The sequence below is a fragment of the Vidua chalybeata genome, chromosome 11, assembly GCF_026979565.1.
Source record: "Vidua chalybeata isolate OUT-0048 chromosome 11, bVidCha1 merged haplotype, whole genome shotgun sequence".
Taxonomy (NCBI): Eukaryota; Metazoa; Chordata; class Aves; order Passeriformes; family Viduidae; genus Vidua; species Vidua chalybeata.
The window spans coordinates 13726719-13744290 of NC_071540.1; the positions used below are offsets into that span (position 1 = coordinate 13726719).

A 17572-nucleotide genomic window follows, 5' to 3' on the forward strand; every position below is an offset into this window, starting at 1 on the left:
CAATTACGGCTCAGCACTCCAGCAGCCAGCTGGAATTTCTCTCCATAAACCCAGTCCCTCAGTGTGGAAAGAGGCTGCTCAGGAGCAATGAGCTCAGCAGGAGTGAGGCAGAGCCCACCCTAGTCCACACTGACAATGACCCAGGGGTCCAGCAACAGGTACCCCCCAGCACCCTGAGACATCGGCTGGCTTGAGAAGTCACTGCTCACAAATCCTCAAGGGCTGGCTGTTAAAATTAACCCACCGTGACTGGGTCTGGAAACCCCTTTCCCGGGAATGACAGGAATGTCTTTATCCTGGCCAAAGCAGCGCCGGTATGGGGCTGTTTGGGGAACCCACTGCCAGAGACAGTCTTCCCTGTAAACAGGCCAGAAGCCATAAAAACTCCACAAATTCCTCCAACCACCCTTTTCCTGGGATCAAGCGAATGCCTGAAACATGCAGGGGATACAGTGGTGCTCCCCCAAACTGCAGCAGCCTGGCATGTGCAGGGGTCCCTCGGTGCCACAGGACAGGATGAAGGCAACACCAGCGGCTGCTCAGGGCCAGGAAAATGCCTGTCACTGTGCTGCGGTTTCGTGACCGTGGCCTGGAAGAATTTCAGTGGCACTTTTTTCCTGCTGGGAAGAAGAGCAGGCGGAGAAGTTCTGCTTGCTGGCGAGCCAACGTGGCAGGGCTGGGCCAGCCCAGGGCACACGGTCAAGCAAGATGCTCCATGCCATCCCCTGCCCTTGCTGTGTTTTTGGCTCCACTTAGGAACAAAACTATGATGGGAAGCCCAGCAACAAGGAATGGGCTGTTCTGCATTACTTGTTTATTTTATCATGGGGAGCTTAATGAAGGAACAAGAAATGGAGTCTGGGGTTAGGTCCACTGCTCCCCATGTCCCCTGGTGCCAGCTGGGAATTAAAGCTGTGCAGTTGTCCCTGCCAAGAGCCGGGGACTCAGAGAGGATGTGTGAATGCAGGGAGGGGGCCAAGTGTCAGGCACAGGAGCGTCTCCCCGAGTGAGATGCCACCTCCAGCAGGGCCTCGGAAGCAGAGAGTGGAAGTCAGGGTGGTGAGAGGTGGCTGGTGGCCCCGCGTGCTTGTTTTCCAGGGCGGAAGGCCAGGGGTTGCTCCCGTCTTCCCTTCCCCTCCTCTGGTGCTGCTGGCAGCAGGCTGGGCGCTCAGCTGACAGTCACGGGAAAGGCATTAGCAAAGCAAAGGGGAGTTCCCTTGCTCCATTGCAAGAGAAGACGAGGTGCTTTACCCTGGCCCTCTCCTCAGGCAACCCTTCCCCATGTCTCCCCAACACCCACAGTCAAAGCTGGGCACAGCCTGAGGGTCCCCCCTCGTCCATACACACAGTGGGGGGGAAAACCAGCCCTGTGTTGAGTGCTTGCCCATCTCCATTAAACCCACCAGATCCTCCAGTGGCCAGCAACCGGTGTGCCTGTTCCCTGGTCTGTGTCCCCTGGTCCCTGCCCCAGTAACTGTGCACACCCGCGGCGGCTGCAGGGGTGCTCAGAGGACCACCCGCCGGTCCAGCTGCTCTGCCCGCCCGGCTCGCTGGTGTCTTGCTTCCAGGTGCTTGTTTTGGACCTTCTCGAAGTGCTGCAGCAGCTCTGTGTAGTCGATGTTAGAGGCTGCTGTTCTCTTGAAGCTGGTGCTGGGCTTGGTGCTGTCCCTGCACGGTGGGAAGAGAGAGTGAGGGTGGGAAGGGGATGGGAATGTTTGGTGCTGTGAGCATCCAGCACTGGCAGCACCAAAATCTTGTCCTAAAGAAGCTGAGCTCTGAAAATCCTAGTCAAGCTGGTGCCTCATAAAATACCCCCAAAGACGTATTTTCTTTCTCTAAAGCTGTGAGATAGAGCCCAAGAGGTCCTGGGACAAGGAGGGAACAAGGGACATCTGCATCTTGGCCCCACATGGGAAGTTTAATTCCTCTGACACATACTCCTCTCTATCCCAACCCATTGCAATCAAAAGCAGTGAGATAAGGATGCCAGGGCCATATGCCTCAGTTTCCATGTGTGCTTCTTTGAGCAAGCAAAAAACATCCAGTGGCAGCAGGGACAGTCCTCAGGTATGAGCACCCATGGTTCCAGCCATGGATACTCACCCTGTGCTGTCCCCATGTAAGGAAGGAGCAGACACCAGGATGCCCATGGGAAGATGGCAGGCAGCTCTGGTGGCCCGGTATGTCCCTGGGGAGGGGGCAGCTGGGACTGGCCGGTTATGAAAGCCGGCTTCGGCGTTTGAAGGAATGTAGGTCAGAGTTAATCAGATGCTCAGGCTGTCTGACAGCTCGAAAAACCCCCACTGCCAGGGTTAGTGGGGAGAAAAAAGGAGGGGGAAGCACATGCAGCCCCCTCTCCGCCCCCCCAATTAAATATCAGTGCTGGGCTGTGGGTAGGAGCTCAGTGCCGGAGGCCATGAGGGATAAAAGCCATCCCAGGGAAGCAGTTAAAAGCCAAGGAGTGACAACAGCAGCAGGGGGTTAATTCAGAAACCTGCCCATCTTGGGAGCTCTTTTTGTTCTCAGGGCTGCGCCAAGGCAGAGCCAGCTTTATTATCAAGCCCCCCCAATACTCATTAGCCAAGGGCTGGAAAGCAAATCCCACTGGCAGCACCCCTGGGCAGGGAGCACGAGGATCTCAGCTGGTCCCCAGGGAGATGCTGCCCTTGCACATCTCACGGATCCCCAAAGGCCAGGAGTGGGAATGGAGCAGCCATCCGGAGGCATTAGCAGGGTGCCAGGCTCCTTTTGGGTGCTGTGAAGGCTGTCCAGGCTGCAGGGGGGGATTCTTTGGGAGCCCCCCCCCCCCCCCCAGCTGCTGGAGTCTTTCTCCATAAACCTTCTTCCCAGCTCTGCTCGTTTCCATAGCGACCCCACAAGTGAAATTTTCCATCCCGGATGCCAAATGCCTGTGGATGAGGCACAGCCCTCCCAGAGTTACCAAATATAGACACAAAAAACCCCCCTGGCCAACACTCCCGGCCATGGGGACAAGGAGCAGCCACCGCCGCAGCGGAGCTGGGGGGTGAAAGCCAGAGCATGGGGCTGAGCCCGGGATTGGGGCTGAGCCTGGAATGGCAGGGATGCTCAGCTGTGGGGGAACAGCTGATCCAGCCCCGATGCTGATGCTGGTCCATCCCCCCCAGCACTTACGTGGTCTGCATGAGCTCTGGGTTGGGCACGCACTGGAGGCGATGGGAGAGGAGCTGGAAGGCGCTGCTCTGGGGCAGCAGCATCAGCAGGCCATAGAGAGCCTTGATCAGGTAAGGGTTGTTCTTCACATCCAGCAGCTGCAGGCGGAGATCTGGAAGAGGACAGAAGAGGATGGGAAGGCAGGGAAAATGCATTTCATCTCCAGCTGTAATAGCAGGTTCCTCCCACCCTCTCTGACAGCCTAAGTCTCTGTCAGACAACCCAAGGGGCACTTGATGGCACCCCTCTCCCCTTTCATTAACCCATCCATCTTGGTGTCCCATGGTGCCCAGAAGTCCCTCTCCTTGACACAGCCCCCTGGGGGCAACTGGCTCCCCAGTCTGCCACTCCTGATACCACTCACCCCTGAGGCTGTCCATGCTGTCTGCCTCAGAGCACACATGCAACACGGGATTGCTCCTCAGCTTCTCCAGATTTAGCAGAAATACCCACCCTGGAGCATCACATCCAGAGGGCTGGGTGACACCCTCCTGGGTACTCTCTGGAGCGGAAGGAATCCCCTCTGCTTGGCTCTGAGGGTTACATGTGCTGGGCCTCAGTTCTGCTCAGTAGAGGCAAAACCACTCTCTGGCTCCATCCCTTGCTGTGCTCATGGCAGAAGTCTTCTGGAGCCATAAATACAACTGAAGGGCCAGGAGAAGGGGCAAGGTCTGTGTCTCAGCATCTCACCTCCTGGTTGTCACTTGTACTGCTGGTGTCTCCCAGTGAAGGGAGCCATCACCAGGGATGGCACTTTATGGGGGACACGTCTATCCCCTACCCTGAGATGTGCGGACTAAGGTGAGTGGGCTGGGGAACCCTCAATGAGTAATTCTGGGGCATGCAAAACCATCACAGACGTGTGGGTGCCTCACACATTGGGACAGTCATCCTGGGGATATGGGACAGGGTCTACAGGAGGGAGCATGACTGAAGGTCTCTACTGTCCAGGTGCTCTAAACCTCTTCCCTTAAGTATTCCCCAATATCACCCTGGGCCTATATAGGTGCCCCACAAAGTCCTTTCCATTTCCCAACAACCTCAGTGCCCTGCTACACCTTCAATGAGAAGCCCAGGGTAAACAAATTGGCATAATGAGAAATCCTTCCACAGCCACAGGTCACCCTGCCACATCCCCTGCCATCATCCTGGCTCCCGGTGTCACACCCCTGAGCCCCTGGTCAGGCACTGCTGCATTACCCAGTGGGGGACCCACATTGCTGGATGCTGGAGAAAACATCAGCTAGTTTTTTAGAGCTTACCTCTTCATTTCTAGAAAAAAAACTCCTTTTTTCTTGCTAAGGGCCCCAGCAGCACCCATGATGCCATCCTCTGCCTCCGCAGGTAGTACAGAGGGTTCCCCCATCTGACACTCTCCTCGTGCACCCCTGGAGATGCTCAGTGTGATCCAGGCCTTCCCTCTCCATCCCTTCCCCCACCTCTTTTGTTGGATGCCAGTGCCGCTCGCTCCCTTAACCTATATCTGGGGGGCAAGGCTGCCCCCCCGTGCTGCCAGCGTGCCCTTTTCCCGGCGGGCAGCTCCAGCACTGGGCAAACCTCCCGGCAAGAAGTCTCATAACTTCTGCTCTATTTATTCGTGCGGCGGCTGCCGCCTGCGATGGAGGCGTGGGGAGGGGGAGCACCGTGCGCGGCCCCTTCCCCACCCGGGGTTTCCTCCTTACATGTGAATATGGGGCACTCGATGAGCTGCACCAGCTTGTCCACCTCAGTGAGGAAATCCACGGTGACCTCCAGATCCCCGCTGCATGTGGCTGTTAAGGATGTTACCTTGGGAAAAGGTGGCTGGGCAGCAGCAGATGGCTCACGAGGGCAGTGCCTGGTGCGGACCATGGCTTTGCCAAAGCCTCCCTGAATCCACAGCTCCTGTGGGATGCGAACGGGCAGGGAACAAGCAGGGCTTGCACGCAGGCAGGGCTGAAAGGTCTGCAGGGTGGCCAAGGGATGACGGAGGGAGACAGACGAGCAGGCAGGTATAGGGGAAGAGGCAGGCTGCCCAAAAGGCTGAGAGCAGGCAGGATGAGTGTTCAGGGGAGGACGCTTGCTTTTACCCTCCTGGCCCACGGGGATGGCGCATCTCCCAGAAGGAATGCCGGTGTGCACTGGGAAGGGAACTTGAGCGTGTTATTGAGCTTCTTGGTTTGGAAAACTACTCAGAGAGGCCCGGGGTTTGCTGGCATGTGAAAATAATCATTCTGCTGCAGACAGATGGTGAGCTCACCGGGGATTGTGCCGTGCTGGGCACTGCCTGCTCCTCACCAGGCCAGGAGGCCAAAGCCTTCATCTTCCTGGGAGGAAGAGGATGTTGAGGAGCCTCCCCTCCTGGGCAGGGGAAGGTCAAGGCTCAGTCAGTGCACGCCTTCCTCTCTTTTCACCACAAAAAAAAGGATGACACCAGGGGAAGGGAGCTGGCACATACCCAGCACAGGCTGCCCTGCCCCAGTAATGATGGGCTGCAGGCAGGCGGCTGGGCTGGCCTGCAGGGTGACCTTGGTTGCCACAGAGGGACTAAGGGCCAGCTCAGGCCCCACCCTGGCAGAAAATCCCCAAAGGATACAATTTCTGGATGAGGTCATAGGCATGCTTATAGTTCTGGGTAAGGAAGCAGAGGGACACGGTTGTCACAGGGTTGTGACACCAGGACCGGTACAAGCAGCAGAAGAGGTTACGGCTTTCCTGGGGAAAGAGAACCATTGGGGTTTGGTCACCACTGGGAGCACAGACATGGCATGGAGAGCCCCAAGTACCCAACACCAACCCGCCAAGCTGGCAAGTGCCACCAAAACACAAAGGGATGTTTCTGGACCCATCAAGTCCACCTGGCACTGGCATGAGCCTCAGCCTCAGGAGATGGAGACCAGGTGGGCTTTGGGATGACAGCATGATGAAGGGGCCCTCAGGGCTGCTGCATCCTTTACAGGATGAGGGGCTGAAGGACAATGCTGTCCCACCCAAGGGGACACCCCTGCATCACTGGTTTTCAGCAGGAGGAGGAGGATAAATCTTCCTTCTCAGTTTCCTTGGATGTCACAGTTGAGGGACTGCAGGACTCTCCTTCTGCTGTCACCTGTCCCACAGCCCATGGAGGGGGGCAGATGGAGGGAGGCAGCAGCTGCTTGAGGGCTCAATAAGCCCATTCCCATTCCAGGGAGAAAAGCAAGAGTTGGGCAGAGTTGGGGACATCCTCCAAGCCCATCCTCACTCCCAGGTGGCTGCCAGGTCCCCACCACCCCCATTATGTCCCTCCAGCTGCTAAGCCTGCTCCTGCTGCCCATACCGGGGTCTTCAGGTCCTTCAGTTGGTTTCTCAGCTGGAAGAGCTCAGAGGATGTCAGCAGGATGGTATTGAGGGTGTGGACCATGGTAGAGGCGAATTTGAGGTCCTCCTCCCTAAGCAGTATGTCTGCCATGGAGTGAAAGATGTTCTCTGCATTCAGAAGTAGACAAAGCTGCCTGTGTATCACAGAGGAGAGAAACCAGGGGGAAAGGATTGTTAATGAGCACAGTCAAGACTCTGATGTGAGTCCACTTCTCCAGAGAGGACCAGGGAGGAGATCTGGGTGCACCAGAGGTTGGATGAGTGTGATGACACCAGAAGGGAGATGCTGTGGGGCAATACCAGGCTCTGCATTTGGAGGATGCAGTTATTCACACCACGACAAGAACAAAAAACTATAGCTGGGGTATGACATGCCTCTGGTCATATTGCTTTGGGACCTTGCTGGCACCCACTACTATGGCTCATGCCACCTCAAGCCTTCCCATGACCTCCCTCAGGAGGTTTCAGTGTCACTTTCCAGCCTGACCAGCGTAGTGAGTGCACAGCAGCACCATTGAAGATGGCATGTGATGGTCTAGTCAGACCAGTATCCCAGTGACACTGGAGAACATCCCAGTGAGCACAGCCAGCGGGGCGAAACAATTCGTCCTGGCATTGTGCAACCCGGCAGTCCTGGAGCCACAGGCTGCTCTTTGAACTCCTCCATGCTCCGGCTGCCACGAGATCCGGTGCTGAGTGGCTCTGGAGATCCAGCTGGTGAAGCTGGAAGCTATCTCTCTTCCACTGGATATCCTGCCAGCAGTGCTTTCCCCAAAACAGTGTAACCGGCCCACGCTGATCTGCCTGGCTCGGTCACAGCAGGAATGTCCTACTTAACGAACCTTGAGGCATTCCCAAGATTTTCAACATTTTTTTAGTCCACAAACAAAAAAATAAAACCATCAGATTTTTTTTTCTCCCACATTTGTTTGGATTTGGGGATTTCCTGTTTTTCTCCAGGCTCTTGCCTTCCTGGGTAGTTTGTCTGAGGACACCTGAAATGCTGCCCAGCGCCAGCTCACATCTCCAGTGTGGGGATTGGAGGGATACAGAGAAGCCCACCTGGCTCCCTAGCATCCCAGATTCTCCTGAAACTGGGATGCTCCCTGGCTCACCACATTTCCCCATGGGCTGACAGGGAAACTTGGCAGCAAGGCAACCCCCAGAGCAACTCTGCTTTCCCCCAGCTCCTACCAAACACAGCTCCCCACCAGATAATTTTAGTTGGATTCAAATTTCCCCCTGGAGGCATCTCTGAGATGATTAAGAGGCAAAACAAGGAGCAACTGCTTGGGCTGCTGGGTGGGAGGTGCTCCTGGTTTGGTTGGGAGCTAGGAGGTACACCTGAACGTCCCCTGCCTGGAAGTCATGTTTTCACCTCCTGGGGTGAGGAAGAGGAAGGATGTGAGTTTACAGCCCCTGTGCCTGTGAGGACAGACCAGAGGAAGACTATTTGGCTATAGTTAGACTCCAAAGACCATACCCTAAAGCCTGGTGATTTAGGGACGCAGGAGGAGAATGAAGTAACAGATCTTCCCTCCTCAACACGTGGAGGAAGAAACCCCCCATCTTCCTCCCACCTCTTCGTCCTGCCAAATAATCCATTCCCTCCTCACCCAGCCCTGGCTGCTCTCCCTCGGCAGCTCCCGCATCCCGCGTGGCTGCCGACAGACAATGAGATGCTCTGTGCGGGATTTTATGTAACCCAACCCGGCGATTGCCCTGGACCCCACTAAAATGGAACAGGCTGTGATAAATAAGCTCATTTATCCCAATTATTCTTACGTAACCGGCTGCATTCATGGGGATGAAAACGCTTCCCTGATTTCTCGCTGCTTGGACACAGGCTGGCTGGAGGAGGGAGAGTGGTGGGAAAGTGAGGCATGGAGGGAGGAAAGGGGAAGGCAGAGGCTTTTAGTCCAGCCTGATGGAGCCAAAAGCCAATCAATAGCTCAGCATTGCAGGCAGGATCCAGTCATTGCCAGCTGCAGCAAAGCAAGCCCAGCCTGGGCAGGACCAAGCCCAGCCCAGGAGTAAGGTGGCTCCATGCTACCCTTCTCCAGCGAGGGGGGATAACTGGATGCCCCATCCTTGCCAAACTTCCTCCAGCAGCTGTGCTGCTTGAACCATGAAATAAGATGGTTTAATGTGCCTCAAAGAAGGGATGAGTTCTCCAGGGACAAACACTGGGATAGTTTTAGTCTCAACAGTGAAGTGGCTGGGGCACCAGTACAACTGGGACAGGCTGCAATGCTCATGGCTAGTGGGGAAGACGGTGTTTTACACCTTCCAGGCAAGAAGACTATAGCAAGAGCTTAAATAAGAAAAACAGTGCCAGGGAGCACTGAGGGCAATTTAGTAACGTCCAAAGCTTCCCCATGACAAAAAGGATGCCTTTCAGGTTCCCCCTCTACCAGTCCTCCATGGAAAACGAAGGCTCTCACTTTCCATAAATAGGAGCTCTGCCATTTGGCTGGTGAACGCTGTGCTCACAGTGAGCAGGGGGCTGAATGCAAGCTGCTTTCTAATTTCAGGCCTGGTTTTGATTAGTGGGGAAGGGTTGGGATTCTCCCCTTTCCTTTCAGTGGCACTGGGGAACTGGAAACTATTGGGGTATTAGAGAAGTAGCTGTGTGGAGACTGTCCCTCTGCTTCAGAGCCATGTCACCTCGTGGGGATGCTGTCCCGCTTGGACACCGGCCCCTCCAGCTGACCCCAGACTCTCTGGGATCCACCAGCAGAATAAGTTTGCCAGTGCACAGCATCTTCCTATGGCACTGGCAGAGACATCGAACTCCCTTCCACGAAGCCCCGTGGTCGGCATATCCCAAAAGCAGTCCCCAAAGGAGGGGACAACTGGCTGGTCCTGCAGCTGCTGGCCTCTGTGACAGCAGCCAGCAGCTGAACTCAACTGCTAGCACCAGGCGGCTGTTGGGGGGGTGGGAGGGTCCCCAGGAGCCCATTCCCTGGGAGGCTTGATGGCATGAGGGGAATGCCAGGCTGGCTGGGAGGAGGCAGGGAAAGGGGCTGAACAGAGGACAGGTGGCTTCAGTTGAGATGCCAGTGGAGTGGCTGTGGAAGGGAACAGGGCAGAGGGGATGGGAAGTAGGAGCCATACCCCTTATATGTACACACCATAAACATATCCTGGAAACATATCCTGGATATATACAGCCCATAAATAAATAAATAAATAAATAAATAAATAAATAAATGTATATATATATATATACACACACACACACATATATACACCCCTTAATTATATAAATCTCCCCATACATACATGATGTGATGATGAAAGGAACTGGCTAATCCTCCTGAAGCATCATTCCAGCAGGATGTCTCTCCCTGAAACTTTCCCTGCATCCCTATGGGTGATGTGCATCCTCTTGCTCATGGGGACCCAGAGAGTCCCCAAGGATCTCCTGGCATGGAAGAAGAGGGTAAGAAGTGTCCCCAGGGAGGCAGGAGCCGCAGAACATCATGGCACACATTGGTTATGTTATGCAGCTGGCAGTGCAGGCACATGGCGATAATGAAATGTGGTATTCAGGCCATTAAAATTTAACTCCTTAAATTAAAAGGGTTATTCAAGCCTTTCATACGGAGCCAAGGAATGTAGCTGCAGGCAGATGGGAGGCAGCATCTACCTGCAGCGTGACCATGCCTCGGGGACATGTCGAGCCACCATGGGGCTCCCAAGGGACCCAGCAGGTCACCTCCAGCCTCTGCCGCGGTCATAGGACCCTGCCCTTCCCCTTACCTAAAGGACTCCTTGACAACACGAGGCTGGCCAAGGGAAGAGCCACAGAGGTCACCACAAGCTTTGCGTGGCCATGTCACCCTAGGGTCCTCCTGTGTCTCTTATGTAGCAGCCATCAAATTGCCAGCACAGCAACGTCAATCACAATGAATTCTCATCACACAAATGGTCAGTGGGGTGGGATGAGGTATGGGAACAAGCAGAACAGGGATCGTACAGGGGCAGGGAGTTGCTGCAGGGCAGTGTGCTGGAGCAGAGGATGTTGGCAAGATGGGGTGGCTTTAGAGCCACATCTCCAATTAAGGACAAGTCCCGGCATCCCTCCCAGCCCTCTTGCTTTGACAACTCGATGCCTGGAAACCAGCTAATCTAAACATCATCATTTCAGGGAGCTGTCAGAGCTCCCATCCTGCCTGCTCGTCCCTTTAACCACTTCAGCCCCATCCCCTGCCCCGAGCCACCATGCAGGAACAGGGTGGCAGAGGCTCAGGCCAGACCAATGCTTGCTTGAAGAGGGTGAACATTTGTTTTTCACCTAAAGTCTAAAAAAAGTAAGATGAGATCCAGTCTCACTGCAGAACCATCTCCTCCTCTGGAATCTGTGGGGTGCCTGGGGGGAAACACTGGTCCTGTCCCGTTGCCTGGCCATGCTGAGCACCATCCCGCTGTGTTCAATTAAGCAGGTGCTTCTTCATTAAGCACCAGTGATTCGCTTTATTAGCTCTGGGCTAATAGACACGGGGCCCCAGCAGGGAGAGGATCATGTCTCGTCCCACTTCCAGCAATTGGGACAGAGCCTGAGCTGTGGAAGGAGCTGGCTGAGGCCTGGGAGTGATGCTCTGAGGGGTTCTGCTCCACTTTTCTGCTTATGGGTCTCAAAACAACTTCCACAGCTGTGAGGAGGGCAGAGCCCCTCCATACTTCCTCCCAACTCTCCTCTTCCTCTGCTCCCTTCCTCTCTCCTCCCAAAGGCTATCCCCCACCCTTCCTCCACACCCCAGGCTCCCCAGCAGATGCCCTGGCTTAACCCACCCAACCAGGAAATCCATAGCCTCTGTGATACCCAGTGCCCCTCCCTATCCCCCTGAAATTCTCCTGCCAGCAAAAGCAACATCTCCAGCCTGGCCCAGCAGCTGGGATCCTTTAGGAATTTGCAGAGAAAGCATAGATAAAATTAGGATGTGAAGGGGAGAAGGAGAAGAGAGCAAGTGGGGAAGGCAGGAGGATGTCATTGTCCCATCCTTTCCCTCCATATCAGCAGAGAAAATCCCTGTCCTCCATTTTAATCCCCCCCTTTCCTCAATCCAGGCTCCAGAGCTGCTCCTCTGGGCAAGGGAAACCATAGCAACCCCAGCAGCTCCTGCTTTACAAAATTCATAGCATTTTATGTAAGGGATTTAGAAGGGTTTGTGAGGTTTAGGAGCAGGGGAGCTCCTTCTGCAGGAGGCAGGTCTGGGGAGGAGAAGGACACTCATCAGCTTTGGTTTCTTGGAATGGTTATCAAGCTCCCCAGAGAAACTCGGTGAAAGCTGCAGACCAGAGACGTGCATATCCTGGGAAGGGATGTGTGGATCTGGGAAGAAGATGTGTGGATTCTGGGAGGGGATGTGTGGATCTCGGAAAGCCGGAGGAGACAAGCCCTGTGATGCCTTTGCTTGAAAAGGGAAAGGTGCAGAGTGTTTCATGCAAACAAGAAAACCCTCCCACGGAGCGTCATCTTGGCAGCAGCCGTCAGCGTGACAACTGCCGATGGAGCCGCGGTGCCAGCTCAGCGCTGGGCTGCGGCCGCCTCAGCGTAAGGCGCTCCCCAGGGATCCCTGGGGATCCCCAGAGCAGCCAAGACGGATGCCTGAGAGGAACACAGCACAAATGTACGTTAGCATTTCAGGCCAGCTTCAACTGGTGAAACAGCATTGTGATCCTGCCGAGTCTCAGCCTGTGGCTTCTGCTCCTCCTAATGCTTGCCCTGGACATCAGGACACTGGGAGGTCCCTGTCCTGGCTGGCAGGATGGCTGCCTCACTGCTCACTAAATATGATAGTCCAGCCTGAAGCTGGGCACATCCACTCCATCTTGACTCGTGATGAACCCAGCCTTGTTCCCACCTTGGACATGACTGGAGAAAAATGCCCTTCAGTAAGATCACCTTGAGATCTCCAAGCAGATATCCATCACCTCTGAACATTTTTATGATCAGTGAGATATCTGCACCTCTGTACCAAACAGAAGAGGGAAACAGGGCTGCTGCAAGGAGAAGGAAGAGTAATATCCTTTGGAATGGGCCAGAAGCTAAGACAACTAAATTTGGAAACTTGATACTCAGCCCAAGGTATGGCCCAACTTTTAGCATAACACAGATGAATGTGACAGCTCCTCCAAGGTGAAGCCCACTAGAAAGACAACAAGCACCAGTCTCCAGCTGCTCAAGCTGATGTGTGCCAGGACTTTCCTTGAGGAAACTTTATAGTGACTTATGGACAAAGCTATCCCTGCCCATAGAATTCTGGAATGGTTTGGCTTTAAGGTTTGGTTTTTAAGGAAGGGACCTTAAAAACTCTCTCATCTCAACCCCCCTGCCACGGCCAGGGACACCTTTCACTAGACCAGATTGCTCCAAGCCCCATTCAACCTGGCCTTGAGCACTTGCACTGATGAGTCACTGATGACCTGCAAAGCTTACAAAATCCTGTAGGAACATCTGAGCATCTGCAAAAGGCTCACTTGAAAAACAGGCAAATCTCCCCTTCAAACCCTCTAGGAAAGCAAAAAATTACCTCCCCAAAGCACTTCTTTTCCAACTTTTAAACTTGCCAGTGACTCGATGGCAAAACGGATGACAAAGGCAAGTCTTGCCCTGGGCTCCTGGGGCTTCAAGCCCCAGGCAGGAGGCACCAGCAGCAGCATTAGAGCAGGTGCCTGGCTCCAGCCACCACCCCAGCTGAGAGGAAGAACTCGTGTTCAAGTGAGCCCCCCAGAACCTGTTCCCAGAGGGGCACTTACACTGGGCACTGATGTGTTCAGGCAAGCTCTGTTTGGAAGGGGAGGAAGGGTAGGGGCTGGCTTGGGAGTGGGGGAGAACTGTAGAGCAGCAGCAGCAGATCTTTCCTTCGAGACGTCCGCTTCCCTTTCAGGCTGACAGCTGTGGCCTAATTTTCAAGAAAACTGACAAGCGCCTTATTTCTCCCCCTATAATTTCTCATCACTGCAAATAAAATAGGTTAAAGGAGCGGGTGCAAAGCTGTGGCAACAGGAGCTGGGAGAGACTGATCCTGTTCAGGGTGTGCACAGTTTGTACACAGATGGGAGCTGTGGTCCCTGCTCACCCTACCCCATCACTTTGCTTTAAGGTGAAGAAACAAAAGTGCTTTTGTTCCTAAAACCATGGCCAAGGAGCAGGTTGCTGTCCTAGAGATGGATGGGCCTTTGGATCCCCACGTAGGGAAGGCAAATTTGAGGGAAAATGGTCCTGCTGGCTATCTCTAGACCTCTGAAAGCAGAGGGATAGGCTATGGCAGGAAAACACTCTGTGTTTGAGAGTGAAGCTTTCCAGAAGGAAGGAAAAGAGGGACTGGGAAGAGGTGGCAGCATCCCATGGCTCAGGGGTAAGTGTACCCTGGGGTGGGAGGTGAAGCTGCCTTGTCTCTTCTGCCAACAACTCGAGCTCAGGGAAAGAGGTGCCCATAACTCAGCTAGCCCTGCTGCACTTCCCACTCAAGTGTCAGCTGAAAAAATACCCCATTTATGCCATGGTTTAGACACCCCAGATGCTATTTCAGATTTAGTGCCAGGTTTGCCTCCATGCCCACTGCCTCTCAGCATTGCACTGGATCACAAGGCCTGTCCTGCCTTCTGTGCCAGGATCCCTGGAGGGATCCCAAGGAGGGATTCAGCCTGAGGAGCCTTGCTCCCTCAAACCCTCCAAGGCCCATAGATGCATGAGAGGAGAGCAGATGGATGCTCCCTGCCCTGCCAGGACCCTAAAAGAGCACCCAATACTCTGAGAGGACCAGCTCCATCTGCAGCTGAACACAAGGAGCAGCTCATTCACGAAGGGAAGGAGCACTGAATGGCAGGAACTCCAATCGAGGTGGCTTTTGCACAGCTCTATGCCTTCAGTGGGGAGTTAAAGATGTCCCATCCAGAGATCTCTTATCTGAGGACATCCCATCCTGGGAGCAGAGTGCCCAGCTGGATCCACTGGCTGAGGCGAGCTTTTCTCAGTTTTTAACTGAGTGTGCCCTGCGCCTGGGGGATAACTGAGCAAGATCCCCTGGAAGACAGGTGAGGGGAAAAACACTGTTACTCAGCCTGATTTCCTGTCCTGGCTCTTCCCTCCACAAAGGTGAATAAACTGAGTTGTCACAGCTGCAGAGCCAGAAAAGGAAGCAACATCAGAAGACCCGAGCCCAACCAACAGGATCAGACAGGTTAAGCTGCTTCCCCATGATGAGGGTCGTCACCCCATCAGCCAGTCAAAGAAAATTTGGGAGACACTTTGGAAGCTGCTTATGCTGAATCCCTGCTCTGCAGAACATGACAGTCAGCAAACAGGGAAGCTGTGTTCGCTTTCTCCCAGCTCCCTCCTTCCACAGCACTCCTGCTGTGATCCTAGGGAAAGTGCTGGGAGGAAGCAGATACCCCTACCTGGGGACCTGCCCTTTGAAGGAACTTGGCCGTTTTGTGAGGGTTTTCCTTTCCTATGCACATTTCCCCTTCCTCCCCTCCACCCTCTCACTGACCCAAATTAGTCCCAGCCCACGCCGGCACTGCTGCTCACATGTGGTTCCCATTTTTCTACAGGAAAACCCATCAAATGTTTCAAAGCAACTCCAAGTACGGCTGGTCCTGGAGCAGCTTTGGTGGGTTAGCACAGCAAACTCATTTCCAGGACCTGGTGCACCGCAGCTTATCCAGCCCCTGTAGCTCAGTGGAGGTATCTCCTGTCCTTCCCTGGGGGATACAGCCCCAGGAGTCAGCTGGCCAGGGCTGGCCCAGCTCCTGCTCTCCCAGCAGGGATAATCCTTTGGCAGGGTAACCAGGCTCCTCCTTGTGAAGTTCATGCTCTTGGTGACTGCTGGGGCAACCTCTACTCCAGAGCCAACCTCTACTCTGGGCGAAACTGGGTTTTTCCCCTCTTGCTCCTGCTTCATGGAGCTGGGAGGGTGTCAGAAAGTCCAGAATGATGTCCCAGAGCCTAAGTGAATTAAAACCTCAATAAGCACATGCTCCTGTGGGCTTGTGGAACTCACTGTACAATGTAAAAGAGGCAATTTGAGAGCTGGGGGCTTTTGGAGATACAGTAGGGTTGCTGGCTTCCTTCCAAATCCCATAGGAGCCTGAGGAGACCCTGGAGGGCATTCACAGTGCAAGCCTGGAGCAGAAGGAGAATGCAGGAAAGCTACCACATCGCTGTAGCACTGTTCTGGTCTCCAGGCATGGGGGTTTGTGGCAAACTGAGGAGAGGAGGTTTTGGGAGCAGGGAGAATGAAAAGGGAGACACAGAGGAATGGGCTGCAGATGAACGAGGAGAAGCCCTCTGACCTCTGCAGAACTGGGCAAGTTCACCACCCTGCTCCATCACCCTGTGCCTGGCCGGGGCCTTGGGTGAGAGGGAGTCCCTCTTTTGGCTTTGCAAATGCACAAAAAACACACAAACTAAAAAGCTTTCTCCTGTTCCTCCTCTTGGTGAGGCATGAGGAGGGGGATGGCGAGTGCACAGTTCATTAAAGCCGGAGGGCAGGCGGCCAGCGAGCATCCTGGCAGGCAGAGCAGTGGATTTTCGCAGGCTCGCTGCCTCCCGACACAGAAGCTTCCCTTGTAGCACTCACAGCTGTTTGGATTTTACCCGAGTTCATATCACAGTTTATCAAAGAGGCTCCATTTTTTTTCCCCTTCTTTTTTTTTTTTTTGCACTTTGCTGAGTACAAGCCAAATGGTTCCCGCAAAAACAAATGCAGGTTTTGTTCTGCATTGCAGTGGCACGGAGGGTGGGAGAGAGGAAGAGGTGACACATGTCCCCCCTCCAGCCCTGATTCACTTGTAGAGGGATTTTCAGGGCATGAGTTTGGCAATGGGAGCTGGAGGGGGCACAGTGGCATCAGCACATCCAGAGGAAGGAGCAGGAGTGGGTCCTGCATCCCAGCACTGGGTGCCTCCAGATCACCAGGAGGTACTGGGGTGTTTGGTCAAGGAAAATGCGTGTCCAGAGGAGCTCAAGAGCATCCAGGCCTGGGAGGAGGGTTTTCATTAGCCCCAGCTCCTAAGCCTCTTCCAGTGAGGGGCTGCGAAGTGAGGACAGCACAGCAGGAGGAAAGGACATGGTTAGGGATGAGGTGGGAGCCAGGATGGGGCTGGGGGGGACACTGGCTCACTGCAGTATGGAGGAGTGAGCACCCCCTTATTACCAAAACAAACACCCACTGGCTCTGTACAGGATCCCCAGTGCATCCCTTTCTATCCAAAACTGCAGCTAAACCCCCATCTCACTCCCTCCCGACAGCCCTGCTCACTGGGATGCTGGCAGGCAGCCCTTCCCTTCCCACTCTCCCAGACTGAGAGTACAGCCCTGGGAATGCCAGGCAGGCCAGTCAGAAGCAATTTAACACGCACCTCACTGTGGGCCTGCCAAGAGCATGGGATGGATGTCTGTGCTCCATGCTCCTCCAGCCCTCTGCTCCCCTCCTCTCTGATTCCTCAGCCTGGTTAGCAGGTTCAAGCTCACTTTGTGTCTTTTTCACTACTTTTTGTGGAGAAACTGGTGTTGTACAGTCAGCCTCAGCCTCTCAGAGGCAGAAGAGCCCTGTCATGCCCAAAAAGAGGGACTGGCTACCCCAGCCCCGAGGGTATCATGTACAGCCCTTCATGCACCCAGTGTGACTTGCCAGTCTTTGTCCTCAGCTCTGCCCTTGTTATCCAGCTCTCCACTGGCCTCATCCCAGCAGGGCTTTGAGATCTTAAGAACAGTCAGAATTTCCAGCCAGGTGAACTTTTCCCGTCTGCTGGAACTATAAATCTGTGGCCCCATCACGAGACTTGGGATTTTCCAGCTCTGCAGCTAATGCCATAAATTGGCTGAACAACCTTATATGCTCCAGCCTATGTCTTCCAGAGTGGATGCAGAGCCAGCCAGCTGTCCTGACCAGTCCCCACAGGGTTCAAGCATACCCCGCAAAGGCCAAGGACCATCCCCAGTCAAATGGACAAGTCTCACCAGGTGCATCACATGCCAGGTGGTTGAAAAGTCATGCCAGGGCCTCTTCCAAGCAGCTTAACCTCAGAA

At 54.4% G+C, this 17572-nt stretch overlaps 1 protein-coding gene across 3 annotated transcripts in view; it reads right to left on the minus strand.

The window, feature by feature from the left end:
- Positions 1–794: 794 nt before the first annotated feature.
- The window catches only part of VAC14 (VAC14 component of PIKFYVE complex), a 61312-nt gene continuing 44534 nt past the window's right edge, over positions 795–17572 (minus strand). For all 3 annotated transcript variants that reach the window (XM_053953018.1, XM_053953017.1, XM_053953019.1), the window contains 5 exons: positions 6488–6662; positions 5768–5886; positions 4875–4954; positions 3154–3304; positions 795–1668 (listed from right to left, as the gene is read on the minus strand). In XM_053953018.1, coding sequence (XP_053808993.1) covers positions 1506–1668; positions 3154–3304; positions 4875–4954; positions 5768–5886; positions 6488–6662 — 688 coding nt within the window. In that variant the 3' untranslated portion in view covers positions 795–1505. The remainder of the gene's footprint in view (positions 1669–3153; positions 3305–4874; positions 4955–5767; positions 5887–6487; positions 6663–17572) is intronic.